Source organism: Mytilus californianus, unplaced genomic scaffold (assembly GCF_021869535.1).
Source record: "Mytilus californianus isolate M0D057914Y unplaced genomic scaffold, xbMytCali1.0.p SCAF_1, whole genome shotgun sequence".
NCBI lineage: Eukaryota > Metazoa > Mollusca > Bivalvia > Mytilida > Mytilidae > Mytilus > Mytilus californianus.
This window is the reverse complement of record NW_026262581.1, coordinates 142,078,145-142,106,131: the sequence shown is the minus strand read 5'-3', so window position 1 is coordinate 142,106,131 and position 27,987 is coordinate 142,078,145. Positions and strand designations below refer to the sequence as shown.

Here is a 27,987-nt window from a genome sequence, read left to right as displayed (position 1 = left end):
ATTGTTTGTATTCGCTGCATCATTGGAGATCTAGATCAGAAGGGTCATAATTGTCTACCGTAATAAACTTTCTCATGCAGTCATCCATGTGACGTATTATTACACAAAGATATCATAATAACCGGGTTACAATTCTAATATTGGCATTGGTAAAATCAATGTTTGCTTTTAACGATTAACAAAGTTTTAAATTCGATCTAAAATAATATTTTGTAACACAAATACAGTCTATAAGATGTGTAAATCGTATCGATCTATAACGGAGAGAAAATATTTGTATACAAATAGAATGAGAACAGTGTGACGTTTTTAAAGTGTCCAAAAGTGTTTTTATAAACAAATCAATACATGTAAACATACACAGATTAAAGGTGCTGGCACAGATCAATGCTTCTGATAGGATTATTCGAAGTGACTACCTATTTATTTTAGAATCCAACTTGGACAGGATATAGCTTAACAAAAATCATAACTAAAGGTAAGAAAATACTACACACAATACATGTGTTAACAAATGCAAATTATTATTTTACAAAATAACAATGATTCGCCATATTTACAAAAGTGGGACATTATTTTACGAATTTGATATTTATCTTGTAAACTTTCCTTCGTGAATTTTCGAATACCATATTTATTTAGTTATTTTTTGTAACAAATCATAACATAAATCACGTTACAGGTAAAAATGGACGCACCAGGTGTTCGGAAAAGGTAAACACGTATCATTATATGGATTATTTTTTATTTATTTAAAACTGTGTTAAAAGGAATTTTGTTCATTTTTAAAATTGTATGAATCTTTTATGAAAAAAACACAATTTCGTACAAAAAATATAATAATAAAAACAAGCTGTATAAAGCAACCAATAAAGTTTCCTTTAAGTATAGCAGTTCCAATTTGTTAGCCCACTAAGTTATGCTGGGTCTAAACATCTGTTTAATTCATAACAGGATCTTAAAGTGACTTAGTTAAGCAATTCGTAGAAATTAGATCTCTCTGATACCAAACTGACGGTTAGAGTGTTATTAAAGTGTCATTGCTACCCCCACATTCCATTTCAAACAGAAGTAGAAGTTAGTTTTTATTCTCAATTTTAACCCGAATTTACATTGTCCAGTCTCCTTAAATCTGTTTGTCATTTCAAGGCAGAATTGGAATGTGCATGTCAAAATTCTTCATTTTTTATGGTATATACTACAGAGTCTGGAAAAGCCTGTATCGCTCACCTAGATATATATCGAATGTCAACCCTTTTTTCAAAAAGTGAAAAATAAATATAAATGTCATATTGCCGGTTAGTAATCCGACTCCCTCATAATCCTTGAATCAAGCTACAAGAGTTGGATGACAACACATTCCGTTCGACCAAGTCCTCTGCATTATACTAAAGAACAAAAAACATCACTATCTCAAATCAATTTCTACTAGATTCCATATTTATATAACACCACTATCTCGAATCAATTTCTACTAGATTCCATATGTATATAAAACGATGCAAATGTATTCAATTTCATGAAGTTCGACGGTTCTTTACAGGATTAATGTTCGACGGTTCTTTACAGGATTAATGTTCGACGGTTCTTTACAGGATTAATGTTCGACGGTTCTTTACAGGATTAATGTTCGACGGTTCTTTACAGGACTAATGTTCGACGGTTCTTTACGGGATTAATGTTCGACGGTTCTTTACAGGATTAATGTTCGACGGTTCTTTACAGGACTAATGTTCGACGGTTCTTCACAAGATTAATGTTCGACGGTTCTTTACAGGAGTAATGTTCGACGGTTCTTTACAGGATTAATGTTCGACGGTTCTTTACAAGATTAATGTTGAAGTTCGACGGTTCTTTCCAAGATTGTTGTTTCGTTGCATTAGAATTAAGAATTACATCAAGCTATTGATTTATAAAAAAAAAGTTTCCGGGAGAACTTCTGTTAGACGGAACAAGTATACGTTGACAGATTGAGTTCTCTGCTAGTTAGCGGACTAAAATGAAAAGAGGAATGTTTAATAAATGACCGTTCTTTACCAGTACATTATTCCTACCAGTTTATACTAGCCAGAAATTAGAATTCCAATAGGCTTGGCTTGGCTCGCATGGGAATGTTACGAACGGACTACGGACGTAAAGTAATGACAATTTCAATCAATGCAAACATGTATGATCAGATGAAATGCATCCGTGAATAATCGAGTGATTTTGTGGCGAAATATGATGTCAATAAATGTTTGTTCTTAGTTCATAGCTTTTTGTCACGTCAATAAATGTTAGGTCTTAGTACATATAATTTTGTTGCTTAAATGAAATTGTCGATGCTACGTTCATTTCAGAAAGTATTAATTTCCCAGTTATGTCTATAGTATTGTGAAGTATTAATTTCCCAGTTATTTCTATGGTATTGTGAATTCTTGATGTTTCAATAGACCAGCTTAATTTTTGACAAATTCTTTTACTAACATTTTTAATTACTTCCCAATAAAATGTTATATAGTAAATCTGTTGGAGTTAATTTTTCTTTTGAATTGATATATAATTTTTTGTAAGTTTTATGTATTAAAGCTACAACAGCTTGTTTTGGAATAATAACGGTTTTGTTGAAGTATAATATGGTAATTTAGACCAAAGATCTATTAATGTTCCCTTACCGACATCATGACACATTCGGTTATATTGATATAATCCAAATGATTAAAGAACATTCTTCAGTCCTTTATTACGGAGGCGTGTCTGTAGTTATACTCAATATCTTGTTGAAATGAAATAAGTTTAATATGATGTGAAATAATGAAAATGCTGTGACTAAACAAAAAATGCACCACACGTTGTAATATTCACAGGAATACTAAACTATGCCCAGTTAAACTAAAAATAAACGCACACTAATATTCACAGGAATACTAAAGTATACCCAGCTAAACCAAAAATAAACGCACACTGTAATATTCACAGGAATACTAAAGTATACCCAGCTAAACCAAAAATAAACGCACACTGTAATATTCACAGCAATACTAAAGTATACCCAGCTAATCCAATAATAAATGCACACTGTAATAGTCACAGGAATACTAAACTATACCCAGTTAAACCAAAAATAAACGCACACTAATATTCACAGGAATACTAAAGTATACACAGCTAAACCAAAAATAAACGCACACTGTAATATTCACAGGAATACTAAACTATACCCAGTTAAACCAAAAATAAACGCACACTAATATTCACAGGAATACTAAAGTATACCCAGCTAAACCAAAAATAAACCCACACTGTAATATTCACAGGAATACTAAAGTATACCCAGCTAAACCAAAAATAAACGCACACTGTAATATTCACAGGAATACTAAAGTATACCCAGCTAATCCAATAATAAATGCACACTGTAATATTCACAGCAATACTAAAGTATACCCAGCTAATCCAATAATAAATGCACACTGTAATAGTCCCAGGAATACTAAAGTATACTCGGATAAATAAAAAAAATAAACGCACACTGTAATATTCACATGAATACTAAAGTATACCCAGCTACCAGAAATAAACGCACACTGTAATATTCTCAGGAATTCTAACGCATACTCAGCTCTAAAAACAACTAACGCATTTTGTAATATTCTCAGGAAAACTTCAGTATACTCAGCTCTGTCCAATATAGAACTGTAAAACGAACAGAAAGTCACAAAATTGATGGGACAAAAAGTATCAATCAAAAAATCAGCTTCGACAGCTTGTTTTCCTAATATTTATTTGATCAACAATGTAAATTTCATAAGTAAATGTAAATAAACTGAATTGGGATTTTTGTCCTATGACAAGTTAGTTCTAAACAAAGAAATCACACAATGTGATATACACTGTTCTACTAAGATATACTCATACTGTAATATTCTAAATAATATTAAAGTATACTCAGCTACTTACAGAGTAAGAAAAAAAAAGCAACCGCACATTGCGATGTTTTTGGGGGGGAAGGTATACTCAGTATCTTACAGAGCAACAAAAATAAAAATAACCAACTTCACATTGTGATGATCTTAGGGGGGAAAGTATACTCAGCTACTTACAGAGTAAGAAAAAAAAGCAACAGCACATTGTGATATTCTAAGGGGGAAAAGGTATACACAGTATCTTACAGAGTAACAAAAAAAAATAACCAACCTCACATTGTGATATTCTTAGGAATAAAAAAAGTATATTCAGCAACTGACAGAGTTACATAACTTACTACGCATTGTGATATTATAGGTAATAGTTAAGTATACTCAGCAACGTACAGAGTTACAAAAAAAATCAACCACACATTGTGATTTTATTAGTAACCGTTAAGTATACTCAGCAACTTACAGAGTTACAAAAAAAACAACCACACATTGCGATATTATCAGTAATAGTTAAGTATATTCAGCAAGTTACAGAGTAAAAAAAAAACAACCACACATTGTGATGTTGCTGCACATTGTGGTATTATCAATAATGGTAAAGTATACTCAGCATTTTACAGAACCACTATACATTGTAATATTCTCACTAACGATAAGGTATCCTCAGCTACTTAAAGAATAACACAAAACCACCACATACTATGATGTATTCTCAGTAATACTAAAGTAAACTCTGCTATATATATAAAACACCACACATGTTCTTCTAATGTATACTCAGCTACTTACAGAGCAACAAAAACAACGTTCATTGTAATGTTCTTAGGAATATTTAAATATAATCAGATTTTATCAGAGCAATAAAAATATTAACCACACATTGTGACATTCTTAGGAATAAAAAAAAGTATATCCAGCTACAGACAGAGCCGTTCTGTTACAATTTTTTTTCCATGTGTTCTACAAAAACCGTCTATATTTTATCAACTTGTTGGGTACCTGTTTCTTACATCTCTGATAGAAACTACACTTGGCTGATTGTAACAAATTGGCTCGAAGTTCCGACTTTAGATGTCACACTACCACTTCAAATTCATTATATATTCAACCAAAGTTTTCAATTTTTACAGTTCTCTAAGTATTTGCATTAAGTTGAACTCCCTTAAAAACCATATATGTCATGAATGATCTCGAATTTATATCAATACTTAATTGATATGGGGTGCCGCTTGGGTTCTAATACACCACCCTTTTCATATAATTTGAGTTTTAAAAATGTATACCTTTTCATTTATTGCGTAGGTAAAAATGTAATCTTTTCCCATATTGGTCGGGTTTCGTGTGGTGTGTTGGAAAAGTGAAATACTAAAGTGTCAAAAGAGGGAAAACTTGTGAATACAAACACAGCCGGGATTTCCAAGAAAGAAGGACAGACAAACTTTATTAACCTTATCATATATTTCTGATAGTTTTCCTCACCTTTTCACATATTTTCCAACTGGAAAATGTGACATATTCCAGCGGCACGTCCTATCACTTTGTACAGAGGAAGCACCCCCCCACCCGAGTCAAAGTCTTGTAATGAAACATGACGTTCTGGTAAAAATAGCATATTGGTTTACTGAGAATCTTAATCAGCATACCGTTTAAAACATCAACCCGAAAATTGGGATTTAAATTAATGCACAAGTAGATGTGAGCTCAAAGTGACATTTCTTGATCAGAATTTACCTTCATTTAAATTTATATGCTATTTGCTAGATTTTTGTCAGTTGTGTTGTATATATCTGTGTCTGTGTTTACCCAATTTTGGCTGTCTGATCATAATTAATGTCACATTAACCTATAGCTATAATGTCTGTTTGGGCTTCTCACCCAATTTTGTCAATGTAATGGAACTATAAACAACTGTCATACAAGTGGGAGATTTAGTGAGCTACGGTTTACCCCGTCATTTTCTTCGGAGGAATATGACAGTTGTTTTTCAATTGTTCCATTGGTTGATAACGTTTAATATTGTCAGTGTTTATGGACTTTTTGAATTTACCTTGGAGTTCGGTATTTTTCTTACACTGTTTTCGAGCTTTATGTCTGTATATATCAGAAGCGGATTTAGGGGAACCAAGGGGCGCGGCCCCCTTATAGAGCTACATATATAATAAATGTATAGAATTTTTACAAGTGTCACTCCAAACGTTGGCTTGCCAGGCTCCACCTTTTCAAAGTCCTTGATCCGTATCTGCACATATGATGGTTATTTGTTATTTTCTTTTAATAGCCATAAACTAGATTTGTTTTCCAGTTCCGTAAAGATTATTGCACGATATTGTTAATAGTTTTTTTATAACCCCTCTTTTTAGAAAGTGCCATTTCATAATTGACCGGACGTTCTCGTATTAGTGTAGAAAGTCGCATTAGATAATTAACTTGACGTTCTTGTATAAGTGTAGCAAGTCCCATTTAATAATTAACCGGAAGTTCTTGTATAAGTGTAGCAAGTCCCATTTAATAATTAACCGGAAGTTCTTGTATAAGTGTAGCAAGTCCCATTTAATAATTGACCGGGCGTTCTTGTATTAGTGTAGCATGTCCTATTTGATAATTGACCGGATGTTCTTGTATAAGTGTAACAAGTCCCATTAAATAATTAACCGGGCGTTCTAGTATTAGTGTAGCAAGTCCCATTTATAATTGACCGGGCGTTCTTGTATTAGTGTAGCAAGTCCCATTTGATAATTGACCGGGCGTTCTGTATAAGTGTAACAAGTCCTATTTAATAATTAACCGGAAGTTCTTGTATAAGTGTAGCAAGTCCCATTTAATAATTGACCGGGCGTTCTTGTATTAGTGTAGCATGTCCTATTTGATAATTGACCGGACGTTCTTGTATAAGTGTAACAAGTCCCATTGAATAATTAACCCGGTGTTCTTGTATAAGTGTAGCAAGTCCCATTTAATAATTGACCGGACGTTCTTGTATTAGTGTAGCAAGTCCCATTTGATAATTGACCGGGCGTTCTAGTATAAGTGTAGCATGTCCTATTTGATAATTGACCGGATGTTCTTGTATAAGTGTAACAAGTCCCATTAAATAATTAACCGGGCGTTCTAGTATTAGTGTAGCAAGTCCCATTTAATAATTAACCGGAAGTTCTTGTATAAGTGTAGCAAGTCCCATTTAATAATTGACCGGACGTTCTTGTATTAGTGTAGCAAGTCCCATTTGTAATTGACCGGGCGTTCTAGCATTAGTGTAGCAAGTCCCATTTAATTATTGACCGGACGTTCTTGTATAAGTGTAGCAAGTCCCATTTATAATTGACCGGGCGTTCTTGTATTAATGTAACAAGTCCCATTTGATAATTGACCGGGCGTTCTGTATAAGTGTAGCAAGTCCCATTTATAATAATTGACTGGACGTTCTTGTATAAGTGTAGCAAGTCTCATTTAATAATTGCCCCGACGTTTTGTATTAGTGTACATAGCAAGTCCCATTTGGTAATTGACCGGACGTTTTGTATTAGTGTAGCAAGTCCCATTTGATGATTGATCGGACGGTCTTCTGTTAGTGTAGAAAATGCCATTTTATCTTTGACTGAACGTTTTTGTATTAGCGTAGAAAGTGCCTTTAAAAAAAGCGGACGTTCTCATATTAGTTACATTGAAAAATATAAATATGGTAACTACAATAAGAGTTATACGTAAATATTATCTATTATAAGTACATATTCAGTGACTATTCAGCAAATAAGCATAACAATTATTTGATTTATTTAATCTTACACATTAATCTACATAATGATCTTGATTATAGATAATAAACTATTCCATATCAAGGATCTCTTAATTATCAAATCAAATATGGACTGTTATTAAATTTTTTCTTTTGTTTTATTTAAATGTTCAAGTTTGCAAACGTTTTAAGATTTTCGTTTTAGATAATAAAAGCTATAATATTATGTTTGTGTTTTGAAAACAAATGACATTATTTGTAAACGAGTTGTATAATTACACATACTTTGACTGATCAGTAATAATAGGTTAAGATTGCAAGAACAAACTGATGTGGTATTCGTAAATTTTATATAATTTCTTACTCCGTGCCGACGTTTTGTGCTGGTGCAAGCAATCCTTTCAACGTACCATCAATGGGCTCTCTGTCAGTAGTTTACCGCTATGTTCTTAATCTATTATTTTTTTTTATTTTTTCTGTCAATGGCTCGTCTTATTTTTATATTTTTCTTACTTCCAATTATTAGCCGAGCTGTGAAAAAGTCAAACTCATCTTATAATATAAGGAATGCCGTCCAGGTGTCCGTAATGTCTGGGCTTTTCGGTTTTCGGACAAAGTCTGTTGAGCTATAGATAATATCTTCACCAAATTGGGCTTGACAATGAGAAAGATTTGTATTGATTGTGGTTTCAATAGACCAAAAATCAAGGTCTCAGCACCTTATGATAGACTAAAGTTTGGGCAAAACTTTCGCTTCAGGATGTTGTCTTTTGAACCATATGTCCAGTTTACCAAATTTGGTTTGAAAATGCCCCATGGAGAACGAACACAACTATTGATTTGAGGTCAAAGTTCAAGGTCAAGGTCACAAAAGATCTATTAATGGACTGAACTTTGGGTAAGTTTATGATTTCCATTGGTATCATTTTTGGTCCTACGTTTACCAAATTTGTTTTGATAATGCCCATGGATAAAGAATTGGGTCTGTGCATTTCATGTTGGTAATCTGTATATCGGTAGCACTGTATGCAACGTTTGCTGTAAACGTCCTTGTAGAACCCTACTGAATTTTAATCTTTTGTATTTTTATCTTGAGTTCCAGTTTTTTCTTATTGGTATTGCATTTTAATATCTTTCAATGCAATCTTCTACGTTACCACATAAAACAGAATTTCTATTTTCTCTGCTTCCGGTTCATTTTCTTACGCCGCCAACTCTATCATCTCTATCATTTGAAATTTACATGAAACATACAGAAAATATTTGATGGCAGCGGCATATCCAGGATTTTTTTTAATGAGGGGCGGCGGTAAAATCAGACAAATGTATCCCACGGAGTTCGCTATGCCCGTGTCTGTTGTGACGCTTTGGATTTCAATGAACGTAATCTATGTATTACAGTACTGGTAAATTATTAAGTCAGGGATTTCGTAACCACAAATTCTTCAAAACCTTTACTAGATTCTTCCATAGATACAAAGATTTGGTTTGGAAGTTTGGTTGTACCTGTGGAAAAATCTGTTTTTCAAACCGGATATCACATCCTAATTTTTACAGAGATGTTGTTTACCGAGCCCGGAAATTTAGATATGATCCGGGTAAACTTTTTGATCCTTTAAATAAACTTATTCCAAAAGTTTACCAATTCGACACCGCAATTAGATCTTTGAATATTGTTTTTATTGGTATTAATATTACTTTTGTTACCAGTAAATGAAAATCAAACTAAATGTTTTTTTTAAATGCACATCCATGGCTCTACAGCCTGTCGATATCTGTATCTTAGCATTGCACAAGGTCATGTTTTTCTCCGACTGTTAATGACGTCTTTACACTAAATCCATTGGATGTTGGATGTGTACTGATTGATATTTTAGTCTTAGATGCATGATTTTTTATTAGTTGTTATTGGCTTTGAACTAGCTGTCAATAACTGCGAGTACTCTCAGATATGTACTTGTGTCTTTTTTGTTGTGGGGATGTATAAGTACCCTGCCACGTCTGGTCTGTGTTTTTGTTAGATAATACGTCTGGTCTGTGTTTTTGTTAGATAATACATTTAACAAAAACACAGACCAGACGTGGCAGGGTACTTATCTGCGTTGTATCGATCTGATGAGTTGAGCCCTTTTCAACCGATTTTATAGTCTGTTCTTATGTTGTACTGTTACACCACTGTCCCAGATTAAGAGAGGGTTAACGCCTTCAAAACTAGATTAACCCCGCCACATTCTATATGTGCCTGTCGAAAGTCAGGAGCCTGTAATTGAGTGGTTGTTGTTTGTTGCTCTTTTTCATATTTGTTTTTTCGTTTATTGCTTTGTATAGTGTGTCCTTGTTTTGTGCTGTTGCACCACTGTCCCAGGTTAGGGGAGGGTTTGGTGCCATCTTACTAGTTTAACCCTGCCACATTCTGTATATGCCTGTCCCAAGTCAAGAGCCTTTAATTCAGTGGTTGTCGTTTGTTGCTGTTTATCATATTTGTTTTTCTTTCACTATTTTGTACATAAATCAGGCAGTTAGTTTTCACGTTTGAATTGTTTTACATTTGTTGTTTCGGGGTCTTTTATAGCTGACTATGCGGTATGGGTTTTGCTTATTGTTGAAGGTCGTACGGTGACCTATTATAGTTGTTAACTTCTATATGTCATTTGGTCTCTGGTGGAGAGTTGTCTCATTGGCAATTATATCACATCTTCTTATTTTTATACAAACACAAATTTTAGGCCAAAACACCCTTCCCCCTAGGGAGTGTTGTTTTTTTATGAAAAAAAAAATGAAAAAAACGGCTGAAATTGTAAAAATCAATGCGTGAATATCGTATCGCGGGATAAAAACACAAGTATTACACACAATGTAAGAAAATATCAAATATCAAATTTATTTCCACTAGCTACGATGCAGAAATAAAGCTCTGCAAACCTCGCTTTTCTTCCCCCTGTTTCTAAAGCTTGTACAGTTATATTTTGCCCAATTGTATGTATAGCGTATGTACATGATACAATCATAAAACTGGATTCCCACATCAGTACATAATATTATACAATCATACACATGTACATAATATTATACAATCGTAAAACTGGATTCCCACATCAGTAGAAAATATTATACAATCATATACATGTACAAAAGTAGATACTATAATAAAACTGGATTCCCACACCAGTACTACATAATATTATATTATCATAAAACTGGATTCACACATATGTACATAATATTATACACTCATAAAACTAGATTCATACATCTGTACATAATATATAAAAATCATGCACCTACATAATATAAGTACAATCATAAAACTGTTTTACACACCAGTACATAATATGATACAATCATAAAACTGTTTTACACACCAGTACATAATATAAGTACAATCATAAAACTGTTTTACACACCAGTACATAATATGATACAATCATAAAACTGGATTTACACACCAGTACATAATATGATACAATCATAAAACAGGATTTACACACCAGTACATAATATGATACAATCATAAAACTGGATTTACACACCAGTACATAATATGATACAATCATAAAACTGGATTTACACACCAGTACATAATGTTATACAGTCATAAAACTGGCTTTACATATGCATATATTAATTAATCATAGGCAAGAAATCATTGTTTAACAATATTAAAAAATTGACATGGTCAAATCAAATATTGAATCACTGAAAGAGATTCGAAGAAATATTAACGGTCATTCTAGGGTCACATACAATCTCTGATAACATTATATTTAATGGCCATTCCGTTACTACAAAACATATATTATCTTAGAAACTTTGTGACCATTCCATACAACAGGTACTATAAATACTTTTAAAAAGATATCTGACGTAAAACTATCTAGATGTGAGCATAGAGTTTAAAACAAACCATGAATCATTATCAAGTTTTTTTTTATCATATATAAAAAAAATTGCACACAATTTGACGGCTAAAGACTGACGATTCTGAAAGTTGAATATATGCGTTTTTCTCAGTTAAAGAATTAGAATATATACTGGTACTTAACTAAATGTATATAGAGGTATGTTTCAGAGATAAAGAAGTACCTAGCTGTGAAATAGACATAAACATAAGATACATGTATTATAATCTGTAATGAATAACAAACTTGAAACAGTTTAGAACCATGAAGAAATGTCATATACATATATAACGTTATGTCAAGCACAACTTTAACTATTAGGGATACGACCTATTTCGGTGTGTATACTGGGACGGACGGACGCCAAAAGGAGATGATTTATGTATACAGCTTTTGACAAGTAATTAAATTGCGATATATGTATTTTGACATTCTTTATTTCAAGTATAATATTTTGTACTCTTTGAGATTATTATTATTACGCCTTGGAAGTGGATTACGGTTAGAGTTAGACTTCACTTGCATGTACACAAGTCGATAAAATATATTTATAGCACTCGAGCTATTAACAGCCTAATTGACCAACATTAGCTTCAGTTGCAGCTCTAATGAAACTTTCAGCGATGTTATCCTACTCATGTATTAAAGGCTAAGCCTACAAAGTCAAAAGAGTTTAACAGTGGTGACACCTTCTATACCTGAGAATGACACCTTCTATAGCTGAGAATGACACCTTCTATACCTGTAAATGACACCTTCTATACTGAGAATGACACCTTCTATACCTGATAATGACAACTTCTATACCTGAGAATGACACCTTCTATACCTGATAATGACACCTTCTATACCTGAAAATGACACCTTCTATACCTGATAATGACACCTTCTATACCTGAGAATGACACCTTCTATACCTGATGACACCTTCTATACCTGATGAAACCTTCTATACCTGAGAATGACACCTTCTATACCTGAGAATGACACCTTCTATACCTCATAATGACACCTTTTATACCTGATGACACCTTCTATACCTGATAATGACACCTTCTATACCTGATATTGACACCTTCTATACCTGATGGCACCTTCTATACCTGATAATGACACCTTCTATACCTGATGACACCTTCTATACATGAGAATGACACCTTCTATACCTGAGAATGACACCTTCTATACCTGATGACACCTTCTATACCTGATGACACCTCCTATACCTGAATTCATTCTATTTATCTGGATAATTTCATTTTAAATTTGATTTTATTTCCGTAATATTTTCCTTTAAATGTAGCATACATCTTTTTTGTTGGTTTTTGTTCAATTCAATTCAGAGTAAAGATTGGTGACTTCATGCGTGCCGTTACCATAGTTAAGCGTCATTAGGTCACAAATTAAAACTATTACTGACTGCGCCAGTAAAAATAAGAAAATGTACTTTATATGATTGCGTTCTTCTGATTTACAGTTTCAGCTTCATATGATTGATGATTACGAACCGTTGCATACGCGGAGTATATGATTAAAAATATTCAAATAATAGTTACACAACAAAATATTTTTGAATTTGTAGATTACTTGGTGTAGTGATATTTACATGAAAAAGACAACAGGTAATTAAAACTATGTACGTTGATATTTATTCAGTTAATTTGTGTTGGGGAGAACAGTCGGTGTAAAGTATGAAAACATGACCATTTGTGACTGTCTTTTGAGGTGGATATTTGCCGAAAATATTTTTCTAGTATCTGTCGGTATTACGACTGGTGATGGAATTGCAATGAGTCCATGGATGACTTTATAGAATGTTTTTCCCAATGAGACAACTCTCCACCAGAGACCAAATGACATAGAAGTTAACAACTATTGGTCACCGTACGGCCTTCAACAATGAACAAAACTCATACCGCATAGTAAGCTATAAAAGGTCCCGAAATGACAAATGTAAAACAATTCAAACGAGAAAACTAACGGCCTGATATATGTTCAAATTAATGAATGAAGAACAAATATGATATAGAGCACTAACGACAACTACTGAATTATAGGCTCCTGACTTGGGGCAGGCACATGCAGAATGTGGCGGGGTTAAACGTGTTTCCTGGCGCCAAACACTGCCATTAACCTTGGACAGAAGTGTAACAATACGACTGAAGAACAAACTAAAAAAATAAGTTAATTAGAAATGAGATAAACTCATCAGATCGATTCAAAGCACATAAAACCCTAACACAAACACAAAAGACACAAAATACCGATCTGAAATACTCGCTTTTAACTGAATGCGATTGAATTCAAAGCCAATAAGGGAGCAACCATTTAACTTCCAGTTGGGGGAAAGGGGGGGGGGGAGGGTATGGGTTTTTTGTCGGAGTCAGAAATTTTTTTCTGCGCAAAGTGCGAACATTTTTTTTTTAGTTTTTCGACGCTATCAATCAAATTATTTTTTTCAAAATTTAACACTATAAGGTATAGGGAAAATCTGGATTCAGAGTATTTTTTTTGTCATCTGCTTGACCATCAAATTGAGGAATATTTTTTTAGGAAAAAACATTAACACCCCACCCTTGAAGTTAAATGGCCGTTCCCTAATAACTAATACAATTAACTGTCCAGTGTTATCCGCGAAAGAATAGTTGTAATATACAAATTATCACACAGTCCGCTTTATTGTATTTTCAAATCATCATTTAATATATTTTTCATAAATTATGTTTGTATGAAAATCCTCCATGTTGCCTGACTTGTAATGTATTTGATGTGCCGCTGTTTTGAAGAAAACACCTATAGAACATGTTGAACACAATGGAGATCGGTACATATGGAGTTTTACAAATATTAAAGATTTTTTTGTTGTCATTTTAAATTAAGAATGCTATCAAATTATGAATGGATGTTATAATGAATAACATATCCGTATAATGACTGATGTGGTTCTATTGTTGTACAGAAAACATTCCCTTTAATAGCGTCAATTGTCGTCACAGCAATGTACGTGGTGATAATTGTAGATATCTACATGTAGCCACACAAACTGCATGTATCTGAATAATCTCTTGTGAGGTAAAATGCCACTCGATAATTCTATTTACAAACAAATAATTTGTTCACAACGGGAAGCCATATTAAAGCTAAGATCGTAGTGATAACGACCTATTATATTTACTGAGGTCGGGTAGACAATATCATTAAGTAAACGGATGAAAGGGTCGATCATTTAATATACAATATATGTAGCCGAAGATGTATTGAGCTTTTGTAAAGTTTTATATACAATATAATGTAGCCGGGAATGTATTGAGGTTTTGTGAAGTTTCATTGCACACCTTGATGCACTTTAAAAATAATAGATTATTTTACCTGAGCATTATTTGAAAAGACCAAGAGAAAATTGTAAGGTATGCTTCAATTTTATATTACATATTCAATAATGTATAACTAAATACTATAGTAATCGGTTATGTTTTCTGCACCACTTGTTCTGACAATGATCATTGTAGCTGTCTGTTCTGACAATGCTCATTGTAGCTGTCTGTTCTGACAATGCTCATTGTAGCTTTCGATAAACAATGAACGTAGATGTAAATATAAATAATTTCCATGTATCGTGTTAAGTCAGCCATTATACAAAGACAATATTTCATAAATAATTACAAAATATTTAGAAAAATTACCAAATAGTAATCAATACGACAGTAGGAAATATGGGTCCGGGTCCGACACATCTTAGAACATACATTAGGATAATATGTTAGAACCATTGGTGGCCTTCTGCTGTTTTCTGTTCTTTGGTCGGGTTGTTGTCTCTTTGACACATTCCCCATTTCCATTCTCAATTTTATTTAGGTTTTACGGCACATTTGATACTGCACGTCAAAACAATCTTAGGACTAATTCAGCTGGAATGTCCTAACCGCTGTTCTAGAGACAGCTTTTTCTCTAAAAAAGCAAACTTTTCATCTTAATTAAAAAAAAAAAACGAAAAATGTGTATACTTTAGTTTAAAATGCATCACAATTAACCGATCAATATAATAGCGAGGATGATAATAACAATTGATTATGATAATAATAATAATAATTGAAACTAAAGGAATCCTTAATTTGCAAATGCAATTCACCATGTTCACAGTTACAATTCAAAGATTTCATTGTGTAAATCAATGATATCAAAGATCAGCCTATATAAATCCTTTCGCATATAAGATGGATAGAATAATCATTGGTTTTTACTACTTGCAAATATTTCAATATGTTCATCTATATGTGTTGCTGTAGAGAAGGACACCAGCATTTATATTTTGGAACTTTTTTATCTTACCAAAAAGTTCATATCCCTGTTCAGTATAAAGCGGACGAATACCTGGAGCTATCAGGCAAGTGGTCAGTAACACGATGTTGATTTAATGCACTTGCCTCATTCCTAAGCTGGCAATAAAATTGAGAATGGAAATGGGGAATGTGTCAAAGAGACAACAACCCGACCACAGAACAGACAACAGCAGAAGGCCACCAACAGGTCTTCAATGCAGCGAGCAAATCCCGCACCCGGAGGCGTCCTTCAGCTGGCCCCTAAACAAATATATATACTAGTTCAGTGATAATGAACGCCATACTAAACTCCAAATTGTACACAAGAAACTAAAATTAAAAATAATACAAGACTAACAAATGTATGATATTGTATTTTCGTTTACCAATATTAAAACATGCTGGACAGTGGATGATATCTTCGTTCAACACACCTTTATACTTTGTATAGCTAGCAATGTATTTAATATCATCTTCAAGTGAATTCCATTTACCCAGGATATTTGGAATATTGGGCGGGGGAGGGGGAGGGATGGTACTCTCTCCGATGTTTTAAATTGTACTGTGTACTAGAATTGTAAGTTGATGTGCCCTCTGTAGGTATATATCATGGGATCTTTCTAGATAAGACCTTATGGAGTAATTTATTTATATGTCGTCTTCTCTGGAGGGAATGCTATCCATATTCTTTGAACAACTTCCCCCTTGAAGTTCCCTTTATACAATTTTTCCTTGCGGTTCCCTTTTCTAAGACCAGGGGCGTGTTTTTTTTGTTCTTCGGTAGTGAGGCAGAAGATGTCCATTTCTATTTTTTTTGCATTGGGAAGATCTTCTGGCTCTCTTCTACCTCTTCCTTTTAAATAGGTGGTTTAGACGGCAGAGGCACATAACAAAAATGGCGTCGTTAAGTCTAAATGACATTAATAAATGTATGAATGCAACTATATTAGAATGTGAGCTTTGTGATAAACATTTTATGGTATGGCAGCCTTAGTAGTACATCCCTGTAGGGACGATAAGCTGGATAAATATAAGAACTACACGGACAATAACAGTAAGGGGACGATTATTTGATATTCTGGGGAGGGGAGGGGCAGGACGATTTTTTTGCGGATTTATTATTCATTTTAATCTGTCGCTAATCATGTCTATTTTTTCAGCTCTTACCAGGCCCCTATATTCATATGTAAAATCCTCCTGTCCCCCCCCCCCCCCAAAAAAAAATATATGGTTTTCCCCTCGTTTAACACAAGTTTAACATGTTTCAATTGATTTATTGTTGGTGGCTTATTTTTAACGTCCAGTGACAAATATTTCATGCTTGTTCAGGAAAACACGAGTTTAAAAGTCAGGTATATAACATAAAAAAGCCTTTAAAATGTTAAAGGAGATGCTGTATGATTGCCAATGAGGCAACTATCCACCGGAGTTCAAATGAATGGATGTAAGCAATTATAGGCAACCGTACGGTTTTCAACAATGACAAAAACCCATACCGTATAGTCGGCTATAAAAGTTCCCGACATGAAAAATGATAAACAATTCAAACGAAAAATCTAACTCTCTAATTATATATTACAAAACAATTTACAAAAAATCAAATATGAGTCGACAGATATGAACCAACGACAACCACTGAACTACAGACTCCTGAATTGGGACAGGCACATTCAGAATATGGCAGGGTTAAACATGTTTGTGAGCGCTCAACCCTCCGCTAAACTGGGATAGTGGTGTATCAGTACAACACAAGAACAACATGAATAAACTGTAAAAATCAGTTGCAATTAGATTAACTCAAAAGATCGGTACGAGACTCAAAAAAACAACTAACATTAACACAATAGACACAAAGCACCGAAATAAGAGTATTTGCAGCTAATGAAAGTTTGTTCAAAGCTAATTACAACGAACACTGAAATAAATCTCCCAGATTAAAGTATCAATCAGCTAGTACACAAGCAACGGATTTAGTCATAAACAGTCTGAGAAACACCATGACCTTGTATACCTTGTATACATGTACGTGCATATACAATGAAGGTTTTCGAAAAGTGGTGGTCTGAAGGTTATGCCTATCGAAATTTTGCAATAGAAATAATAGTTAGGACCAGCAGAATTTATTCAAGGACCACCAGGGAAAATGATTTTGAGAACTCTGCGATGTCTTTGCTTTACACCTGTCCCAAGTCAGGAATCTGATGTTCAGTAGTTGTCGTTTGTTGATGTGGTTCATAAGTGTTTCTCGTTTCTCGTTTTTTATATAGATTAGACCGTTGGTTTTCCCGTTTGAATGGTTTTACACTAGTAATTTTTGGGGCCCTTTATAGCTTACTGTTCGGTGTGAGCCAAGGCTCCGTGTTGAAGACCGTACTGTGACCTATAATGGTTTACTTTTATAAATTTTGACTTGGATGGAGAGTTGTCTCATTGGCACTCATACCACATCTTCTTATATCTATTTATACAAAAATAATCCAGTTTGGTCACTTTAAAAAAAAATGGATAGACAAGATGTCCTTTTCGATCATATGCCAGACAATCATTGACAAATTCTTGTACAGTTTAAGATTATTCCTGAAAGTCAAATGGTCGGGGCTTTAATATTTGTTTAGCAAAATTGAGTTAGGACAGCATAAAGAAAAAAATGTCACGATCACAGCGATTTCTTCCAACCAATTTTCTTTGTTTTTACACGTATTGTATAATTGCATCAATGTCAAAACAGAGCACACTATATTACAGTCATGCCTACCGTATCGGAACTAACGTATCTTAATTTTCTAATGAATCATCGTAAACTTCATTTATGTAATCCAACATAAAAAAAAAATCAGTTATTTTCGACGGCAAATTGAATTTTTGTTTTATTGCTTCTTCTACAGAATATCTCCAAAAGAGGTCCAGATTAATTTTTTTGGACTCTTCACCAGAAGACTTTCTGGAGATGTACAGAAGAGACCAATAAAACACGCCCCAGTAATTATTCGAGCAGCATCTTTATGGACGATTCGATTAGTTCTGATTTTTCCTAGCTTCGGTTATTTCAAATAGAATTCCCATATATTAAATTTGGGTCTTATCAAGACATTGGCACTCATACCACATCTTCTTATATCTATATACAAAGTTTTTCTAAAGAATCTGTGTAAATCTTATCTTTTAGATATCTCATGATATCATGCAATGCGCATACAGGCGTTCGTATAAATTTCTCTATTATGGTCTGCCCATTTGACATCAGATGAAAAAGTAAGACTCAAGTGTTTATACTTAGACAAATTTTCCCTGGGAGTGTTATACATATACAGTGACGTCACATCATAATGGTTTTTCTGGTAAAATACATAGATTTGGTCTTGGCAGCATTAAATGTACAAGCAACATCAACTGTGTCATTAAAAAACAATAGAAATAAGAAAGGACATACAATCGATCCTTAGGGAACACCAGCATTTAATGTCTTCCAGTTCGGAAAATATTCATTTATGCCTCCCTTTGTTGTCCATCTTTTAAAAACTTTTAAACCAGTTTAGGAGATTTCCCTTTAACCCATTTTTTTTAAAGTTTTTATAATAGTCCCTTGTGCCAAACACGATCAAATGCCTCTCAAATGCCATGCTACAAACTCTCTTGACAAAGATGAAAAATCATTTATCTTTATTCTCAAGTAAGGATCATTCTAAGACCTTTATAATACACCTAAACTGGTGTTCTAAACTTAGGATAAACTTCGAAACATATGCTAAGTTAAAACATATTTGCATTCAGGTGTCACAGGTCAAATTTATTCGTTCATTGTGTGTTTATTTACGTTTTTTGATTGAGTTAAGCCTTCCAATTGATATTTTATAGTGTGTTTTTCTATGTTGTGATGTTATACTATTGTTTCAGAAAAGGGAGAAAGTTTGGTACCATTAAAACGTTTAATCCCGCTGCAAATGTTTGCACCTGTCCTAAGTCAGGAATCTGATTGCAGTAGTTGTCGTCTGTTTATGTAGTTCATACGTGTTTCTCGTTTCTCGTTTTTATATAGATTAAACCGTTGGTTTTTCGGTTTGAATGGTTTTACACTAGTAATTTTTTGGGGCCCTTTATAGCTTGCTGTTCGGTGTGAGCCAATGATCCGTGTTGAAGGCCGTACCTTGACCTATAATGGTTTACTTTTATAAATTGTAACTTGGATGGAGAGTTGTCTCATTGGCACTCAAACCACATCTTCTTATATCTATTGATTATCCCAATTTTGACTAAGATATGTTCTAAGATGCTCTACGGCGTGTCCTATTCGATTAACGTGTCCTAGTCCATGACACATTCGATTAACGTGTCCTAGTCCATGACACATTCGATTAACGTGTCCTAGTCCATGACACATTCGATTAATCAACAGTTCAATAAATTAATCTTTATTATAATCATAATATTGTAAATATAAAGTTAATCCAAAGAATACTGTAACAATACAACTCAAAATTACGCTTTTAATCTATGAGATTGTAGTTGTCAGAAGAAAAATATTAATGATAAAGGCAAATAGTTTTAAAATTGTACCCCTGTGGACATAATTAAAATTGTACCCCTGTGGACATAATTAAAATTGTACCCCTGTGGACATAATAAAAATTGTACCCCTGTGGACATAATTAAAATTGTACCCCTGTGGACAAAATTAAAATTGTACCCCTGTGGACATAATTAAAATTGAACCCCTGTGGACATAATTAAAATTGTACCCCTGTGGACATAATTTATTGTACCCCTGTGGACATACTATTATTATTAGTTTTAACTATACAACGTATAAGGGGAATGTTGAGATCTCACAAAAAAATGTTTAACCCCGCTGCATTTTACGCGCCCAAGTCAGGAACCTCTGGCCTTTGTTAGTCTTGTATGTTTTTAAAATTTTGGTTCATTTATTTAGTGTGACGTCCATTTTCGCTTGACTAGTATACATTATTGTTTAGGGGCCAGCTATCTTGCTGTGTTGAAGACCCCTTGGTGGCCTTTGGCTGTTTTCTGCTCTTTGATCGGGTTGTTGTGTCTTTGTAACTTTACACCCCTGATGACATAGACTTATAATTTGTTTTAACTTTACACCCCTGATGACATAGACTTATAATTTGTTTTAACTTTACACCCCTGATGACATAGACTTATAATTTGTTTTAACTTTACACCCCTGATGATATAGACTTATAATTTGTTTTAACTTTACACCCCTGATGACATTGACTTATAATTTATTTTAACTTTACACCCCTGATGACATTGTCTTATAATTAGTTTAAACTAAACACCCCTAGGAAAGGTGTTATAATTTAACCATATACCTGTGTTTTTTTTAAATCAAGTAATGTATTTCATTCACCGAGTCAGTTTCGTGTTCCTGAATGGTGACAAGAGTCAGTTTCTTGTTACTGAGTGGTGACAAGAGTCAGTTTTTTGTTCCTGAATGGTGACAAGAGTCAATTTCTTGTTCCTGAATGGTGACAAGAGTCAGTTTCTTGTTCCTGAATGGTGACAAAAGTAAATATGAAACGGAATTACTAAACATTTAAAAATAAATACAATTGTATTTTTATCTACATAAAAATCAATTGGTGCATTGAAATACGGAAAAGCACCAAGTACACGTTTATGTGGTAAATAACATTAGTACCTTGGTACATATTAGTATTACCATATCAGTAGGGACCATCTATGTTTCATTATATCATCAATGAAGGATTGATCATCAACACTCATGTCGTGTCAACAAACACATTTCGCAGGTAAATAGATTCGCAGAGTTCAATTCGATTGTCAGTAAAAGTTTTTTTTTCAAATCTTTTCTTTTATTAGTTCTCGTCATCGAACTGCACGAAATACTTACAACTGGACGTTAAGCAGTCTTACTTACTTATACATAAATAAATCGTAGTAACATGAATTTTAAGAAAAGGTATCTTTTAATCTGGTGTCAAAATGCAATCATGTACAGGTAAAATTATACTTAAAGATTATGAAAATTATCTATTAAAGAACCAGGGTAACACGGGGAACCAGTAGTCAAACAGGAACGTCTTGTCTTATCTCTGTAAAATAAACAACTCCGTAAAGTTAAACATAATTTAATTTAATTTAGAATTTATCATTGTTTGTTTTAAATATTTAGTGGGTATTCGATAAAAGTCCATCTAACAATTAAATTGTGGTGTATTACTTTTTGTTGGGAAAGTTATTAAGTGAAGGCTGCATGTTTAGGTAAGGAACTTTTTTTTTAGATGTTATACTTTTAGACTGGATTACCCAACCCTATCTATAGTTTTTATTTCCCCGTCACTTTTGTTACATGTTCTGCAAATGATAAACGTTGGATTAGGATTTTTTTCAATACAAGTAATTCCATTTTGATTCTCTTTTTCTTAATATGTGTTTTTATCTAACTCCAGTAACCATGGTAATCGTTATTAAAACGATGAAAGTTATGTCACGTTAGTTATCAGTAGATCATGCAATGAAAGTGATGCATCCACTTAACATGTACCAAGACATAAGAATGTATGTAGTCATACAGAATGGTTATTCTTTTATATTTACACGGAATCTTCTGTTGCTAATTTCTTCAGTTTGGAGACAACTTTCCTATATTTAACTCCAATGTTTTGTAAAATGACCCTTATAAACAAGTTGAACTCATTCTTCTTGAAGTCTTTAGGTAAGGAACTGGATTCAAAATTTAAATATACAATGTACTTGGTTCCGCGCGAAAAATTTGTATAGTGTCCGGGACAATACAGAAGGTTCGCTCTTGACTATTATATTTAAAAACTTTCGAAATATTTTACAATTAAAGCTATGTACATTTTTGTGTTGCCTAGATCATCTCAGAGCATCATTTCAATGCAGTTCTGAATCGAAAAACTGTGTTGGCGGACGATACAGTTGTTGCTAGGTTGTTCCAATCCCTGATGGTCATTGGAAAGAAAGATTGGCCGTAGGAATCTGTACAGGTACTTGTAAAAGCAGTTTTTACTTCTAGTCTGGCTATTGTTTTTGAGTTGGACATTGTTGACGATCTTTGTCAATTAGATCATGCTGTATCTTGAGTAGCATGCAAAATCTGTGTGTTTTCCTCCGATCTTCAATGCTTTCCCATGTTAATGTGTTTACCATATGTGTGACACTGCCAGGTGTTCTGTCTCTGCAGCTGTTATGCACAATTACTGCTCTTTTCTGTACCTGTTCTATTGTCTTGATCTTATTTTAGTTTGTTGGGCCCAATACAGCGCATACATATTCCTCTTCTGATCAGGTCTCATCATGGATACATATGCAGCTGTTTTTACAAGTTTTGAGCAGCCTTTAAACATTTCTGCGGATAAATCCTAATGTTTTATTTCCTTTTCAAACAGTAGTATCAATGTGTCTATATGTGGATATGATAGTTTAGTGTAATGGTGTATTGATACTAACTCAGTCTAAAGTCAGAATGGTATTATTCTATGTATGATAGTTTAGGGAGCTACCATTTGATTTTTATGGGGGAGGGGGTGGGGGGGGGGGCTAGGATGAAATTTGAAAAAAAGGCAGGACAGGAGTTTTGAGTAAAAAAAAAAGGCAGGATGAGCTACTTCGCAAAAAAAAAGGCAGGATGACAATTTATGTAAAAAAAGTCAGGATAAACTAATAAAAAAAAGGTAGGCCCGAATAGAATGAAAAATAAAAAGGCAGGACAGAGATTACAACTAAATGAAAATGCAGGACAACATTTTTCATCCTAGTCCCCCATAAAAAACAAATGGTAGCTCCCTTAGTGTCATGATGTATTGATACTGACTCAGAATAAAGTCAGAATTGATTATTCTATGTATGATAGTTTAGTGTCATGATGTATTGATACTGACTCAGACTAAAATCAGAATGGCATTATTCTATATATGTATAATAGTTTAGTGTCATGATGTATTGATACTGACTCATGCTAAAGTCAGAATGACATTATTCTATGTATGATAGTTTAGTGTCATGATGTATTGATACTGACTCAGACTAAAGTCAGAATGGATTATTCTTTGTATGATAGTTTAGTGTCATGATGTATTGATACTGACTCAGACTAAAGTCAGAATGACATTATTCTATGTATGAAAGTTTAATGTCATGATGTATTGATACTGGTTCAGACTAAAGTCAGAATGGATTATTCTATGTATGATAGTTTAGTGTCATGATGTATTGATACTGGTTCAGACTAAAGTCAGAATGGATTATTCTATGTATGATAGTTTAGTGTCATGAATTATTGATACTGACTCAGACTAAAATCAGGATGACATTACTATATGTATGATAGTTTAGTGTCATGATGTATTGATACTGGTTCAGACTAAAGTCAGAATGGATTATTCTATGTATGATAGTTTAGTGTCATGATGTATTGATACTGACTCAGACTAAAGTCAGAATGACATTATTCTATGTATGCTAGTTTAGTGTCATGATGTATTGGGCATTTAATGCGTTCTTCACGCATGATTTGATGGGGAAGGGACATGACTAGGTATATATCTTGGCTATTGCTGGTTATTTATATACTATCTATATATTCATTTCCTTTTACCTACAAATGAGTACTTTTATATTTGGTTGTCAACACGAACCTTGTTTAACAGAACAATCGCTTATACCACTGGTTGATAAGAACCAGTATTTTCTAAATATAGAAGTGTGCAAGGAGCAACGAATTTTGATATTTTAATGGCCAAATAAAAAAGGTTAAGTGAAGTGAAATCTTACACACATTTCAATATAACATGTTTCAGTTGGCTGAACAATTCGAGTTATCAACTATTGTTTAAACTCACATAAAACATGAAAAAAATCTGAATGTCGTCATGAAATTATATCTTAAGAAACACACGAACATTTTTTATGATAAGTAGTAATGTATACTCGACATCACACCTCTAGATGTAGTAGAATATTAATGTTCTATTGTATATCTATATAAACTACTATGCGGGTGACCTTTGAACTCCTACAAGTAACATGTATAGCTTTGATGCTTTAGATAATACTTACAGGACTAACTTTGTAGTCAGTGTAATGGTAAACTTAGGTCATGATATGTTTAATATATTCCACTTTATTGCTGTTTTCTTCATCATGGCCCTTATTAAGGAATATGATACGTTATTAACACAAACAACATATTATTAAATGCAAATCGTCGGTTGCTAGAACAGAACAAATTGTATTAAAGGTTTTATTTTAAATGCTTTGATAATAATCACACATACTTAAAAGTATTCAGAATGTTAAACTCAATCAGATATATATTTTTCGTCTTTATTTCAGGTATATCAGATAACCGCCATGATTGTGTTTTCGTTACGGTGATGTTTGATGACGAAAGTTAACGGACATTTCATCTTCGGCAGGGCATCATACTACAGGTTACACATCTAGTGAATAAAAAGACTTGTCGAGCATAAAATGTAAAGAATTTTATGGGTAAAAAAACTATTGTCAACTATACGTGAGTGGTGGATTGATTTACGCTTGCATGTTCGTCCGAGGGTAATGTGAATTTAGTAAATTTGTGTCGAAGAAAAATTACATGGCTAAACTGTGTCGTTATTAAGACAATTGCATAATTAGATGGACACGAGTGTGGCGACTTGATACCGAAAATAAACTTACTCGATACCTGAGTGATTAATATGAACAATTCTACTTCATTTATGTCAATTCTAAACTTGTTACCTGTAACTATTCTCCGTTACTCGAACTTTTAACGGTTTTGTACATTACTAAATGAGATATTATAATACGGATAATGGCAACCTATCTACTGATTGCCACTACATTGTCCTTCGACAGGAGTGCATAGTGATTGACACTACACTGTCCGTAACAGAAGTGCATAGTGATTGACACTACTGACAATGCTACGAAAAACTGAGTGACACACGGCTTTCACACAACTAGCAATGCTAGGCATAGTGTTGTCAATAACTAGCATGGTATTATACCTGGCAGAAACAGGTTTAAATATACACCTGTGTATAACCCGAATTACCTCCGATTTCACGTCATCTGTAATCATTTTATCTCTGACCGCCGGACCATTAGTTCTTGTGAACGTCATCTCTACAATACTGGTGCTAAGAACCATGGACTTCAGTGGGAGAGGATGTGCCCGTACAATCTGCATCCTACTCCATTTTTTACAAGTAGGACTTATTTGGCGATGTTTAAAATTGCTTTTATTGTTTGATGAACATGACTGGAGGGAGTTTATAATACTCAGATTGATTCATACAGCTATGCAAAGCTTCCCAATCTTAATCCTGAAAGGCAGCCATTTCTTCAGTGGTCACGATACGACTTCAGAAGTAATAACTGTAGTAATTGTAGGAGTAATCGCTAATGCTGTTGTGTTTTCAATGTACAATACACAAAAGTTTCTCTTTGAAAACGACGACTTTTCGCAATTAGGTGTTCGGATAAGAAAACCGTTTGGTATCCTAATGCTAACATTCGGTACCATCTTTCTCATGGCCTCACGATGTGGATCTATTATGTTATTTCAAGCTGTTATACCACTTTGGCTTCCTCTGCCAATAGGATTTCATTTTCTAGTATATTTATTTTCCACAACTATTTTTCCTTTTTGCAATAACAAAGGCAGCATTTTACAAGTTTTTAAAAATATATGTTTATCTTATTTTAACATTTTTGACATTTTCAACAAGGAGAAGCAAAAGATAATTTGCGTGAATGTTCTTCTGTACAGTGGACTACTTGTAGAAAATGTCATCATGACAGGATTCTGGATGATGAACAACAATTGGGATTATAAATACCAACTAGGAACAACTGTCTCAATTATACTCACGTTTGTATGTGGAATGTTTCTTAAATGTTGCAGTTGTAGTTATCTGCAGAATGAAACATTCAAACCATTTTCTGACGCTACTTACCAACTTGCATTAGAAATAGCAATGAAAAATACATCTCATGATTTCTCTGTAAAACACGGGATTGAGATACAAAATCATGAACAATATGGGGAAAATCATTGTTCAATTATTAGCTTACAAAATGGATATATTCATAAAGTTCCACATTCTATTAACGGAAACAGTAAGAATGGGACATCCGAAAAATTAAAGGGAGAAATATCAAGTGAAAAGGACGAGTCCACACCATCAAGGAAAAAGCGAAGAAAACATAGTAGCAATGTAGATTTAGCATCTAGTAATAGTCGAAATACAAACACTTTAAATGTAAGTGACCCAAGTAATGTTTTCTGCCATATAAACAACTCAAATTTGCAAAATGCTCAAACAATGCCATGCCTTACAGTCAAAAGACGACCAGAACTGTCTGTGCGAACATCTGATCGAAAACCAAATAATTCGGAGACAAAGCGATCGTTCTGTAAAAGTCCACCAAAAAGTAGAAAATCTCCCCTTCCATTATTTCCAAACGAGTGCTCTGATTTCGTTTCAAATAAAACATTTGAATCAAAGCACGTGCTTAGTAATTCTGTTGAAGAATACAACGTCGGTGGCAGTGACACGTCATATTCTGTCAGTTATAGTTATTACGCGGACTCCAGTGACTGGTCATCCATGTCATGTGATTCTAGTAGTGCGATGACGTGGCCCCCGTCAAATCCTATATCATTTATAAATCTTCACTGCTTGCCGAAAGATAAGATATCGCCCACCGATAGTGTTCAGCATTGGTTGACCCAGTTAGACGAATGGGAACAATCCATTGAAAACGATTCATTTGATATATCATCCAAAGACAGAAATTCATCTCCAGTCCCGTCATCAGAATACACAGACAAAAGTCAAAGTTCAAGATACAAAAACGTCCTGATAGGAACACAAGCAAATAGACACACTCCTGCACTAACAAACAGAGAATCAGACATTTTACTGAGACCAAAGGACGCATTATTACAATTCAGAGAATCAAAACCTTTAAGTTACCTCCCTTATGATCCGTCGGATTATAAAAAAACTCAGCAGTTAGCTAACGAGAATACAATTGTTATATGGCATGAGAGAGATACGACACCGACAAATACAGTTCAGGAATCTATGGTATAGAATAAAAAAAGTCAATTATTA

At 33.7% G+C, this 27,987-nt stretch overlaps 1 protein-coding gene and 1 long non-coding RNA gene across 13 annotated transcripts; one reads left to right on the top strand and one right to left on the bottom strand.

The window, feature by feature from the left end:
* Window positions 1-27,987, top strand: LOC127737718 (uncharacterized). 11 transcript variants are annotated; one of them, XM_052248588.1, is made up of 4 exons: window positions 1-478; window positions 13,114-13,153; window positions 22,717-22,848; window positions 25,196-27,987. In XM_052248588.1, exon 4 carries the CDS (start codon window positions 25,831-25,833, stop codon window positions 27,964-27,966), a length of 2,136 nt encoding a protein of 711 aa, XP_052104548.1. In that variant the 5' UTR covers window positions 1-478; window positions 13,114-13,153; window positions 22,717-22,848; window positions 25,196-25,830; the 3' UTR covers window positions 27,967-27,987. The 11 variants fall into 11 exon arrangements, with proteins under 11 accessions (XP_052104548.1, XP_052104561.1, XP_052104540.1 ...); XM_052248601.1 differs by having other exon boundaries at window positions 13,114-13,167; XM_052248629.1 differs by lacking the exon at window positions 1-478 and adding an exon at window positions 677-714.
* On the bottom strand, window positions 12,215-12,722 carry LOC127737768 (uncharacterized). Of its 2 annotated transcripts, XR_007999806.1 has the most exons (4): window positions 12,698-12,722; window positions 12,487-12,530; window positions 12,418-12,448; window positions 12,215-12,242 (listed from the first exon to the last, which is right to left on the bottom strand). It is a non-coding gene; the product is annotated as an uncharacterized LOC127737768 (long non-coding RNA). The 2 variants fall into 2 exon arrangements; XR_007999809.1 differs by lacking the exon at window positions 12,418-12,448 and having other exon boundaries at window positions 12,478-12,530.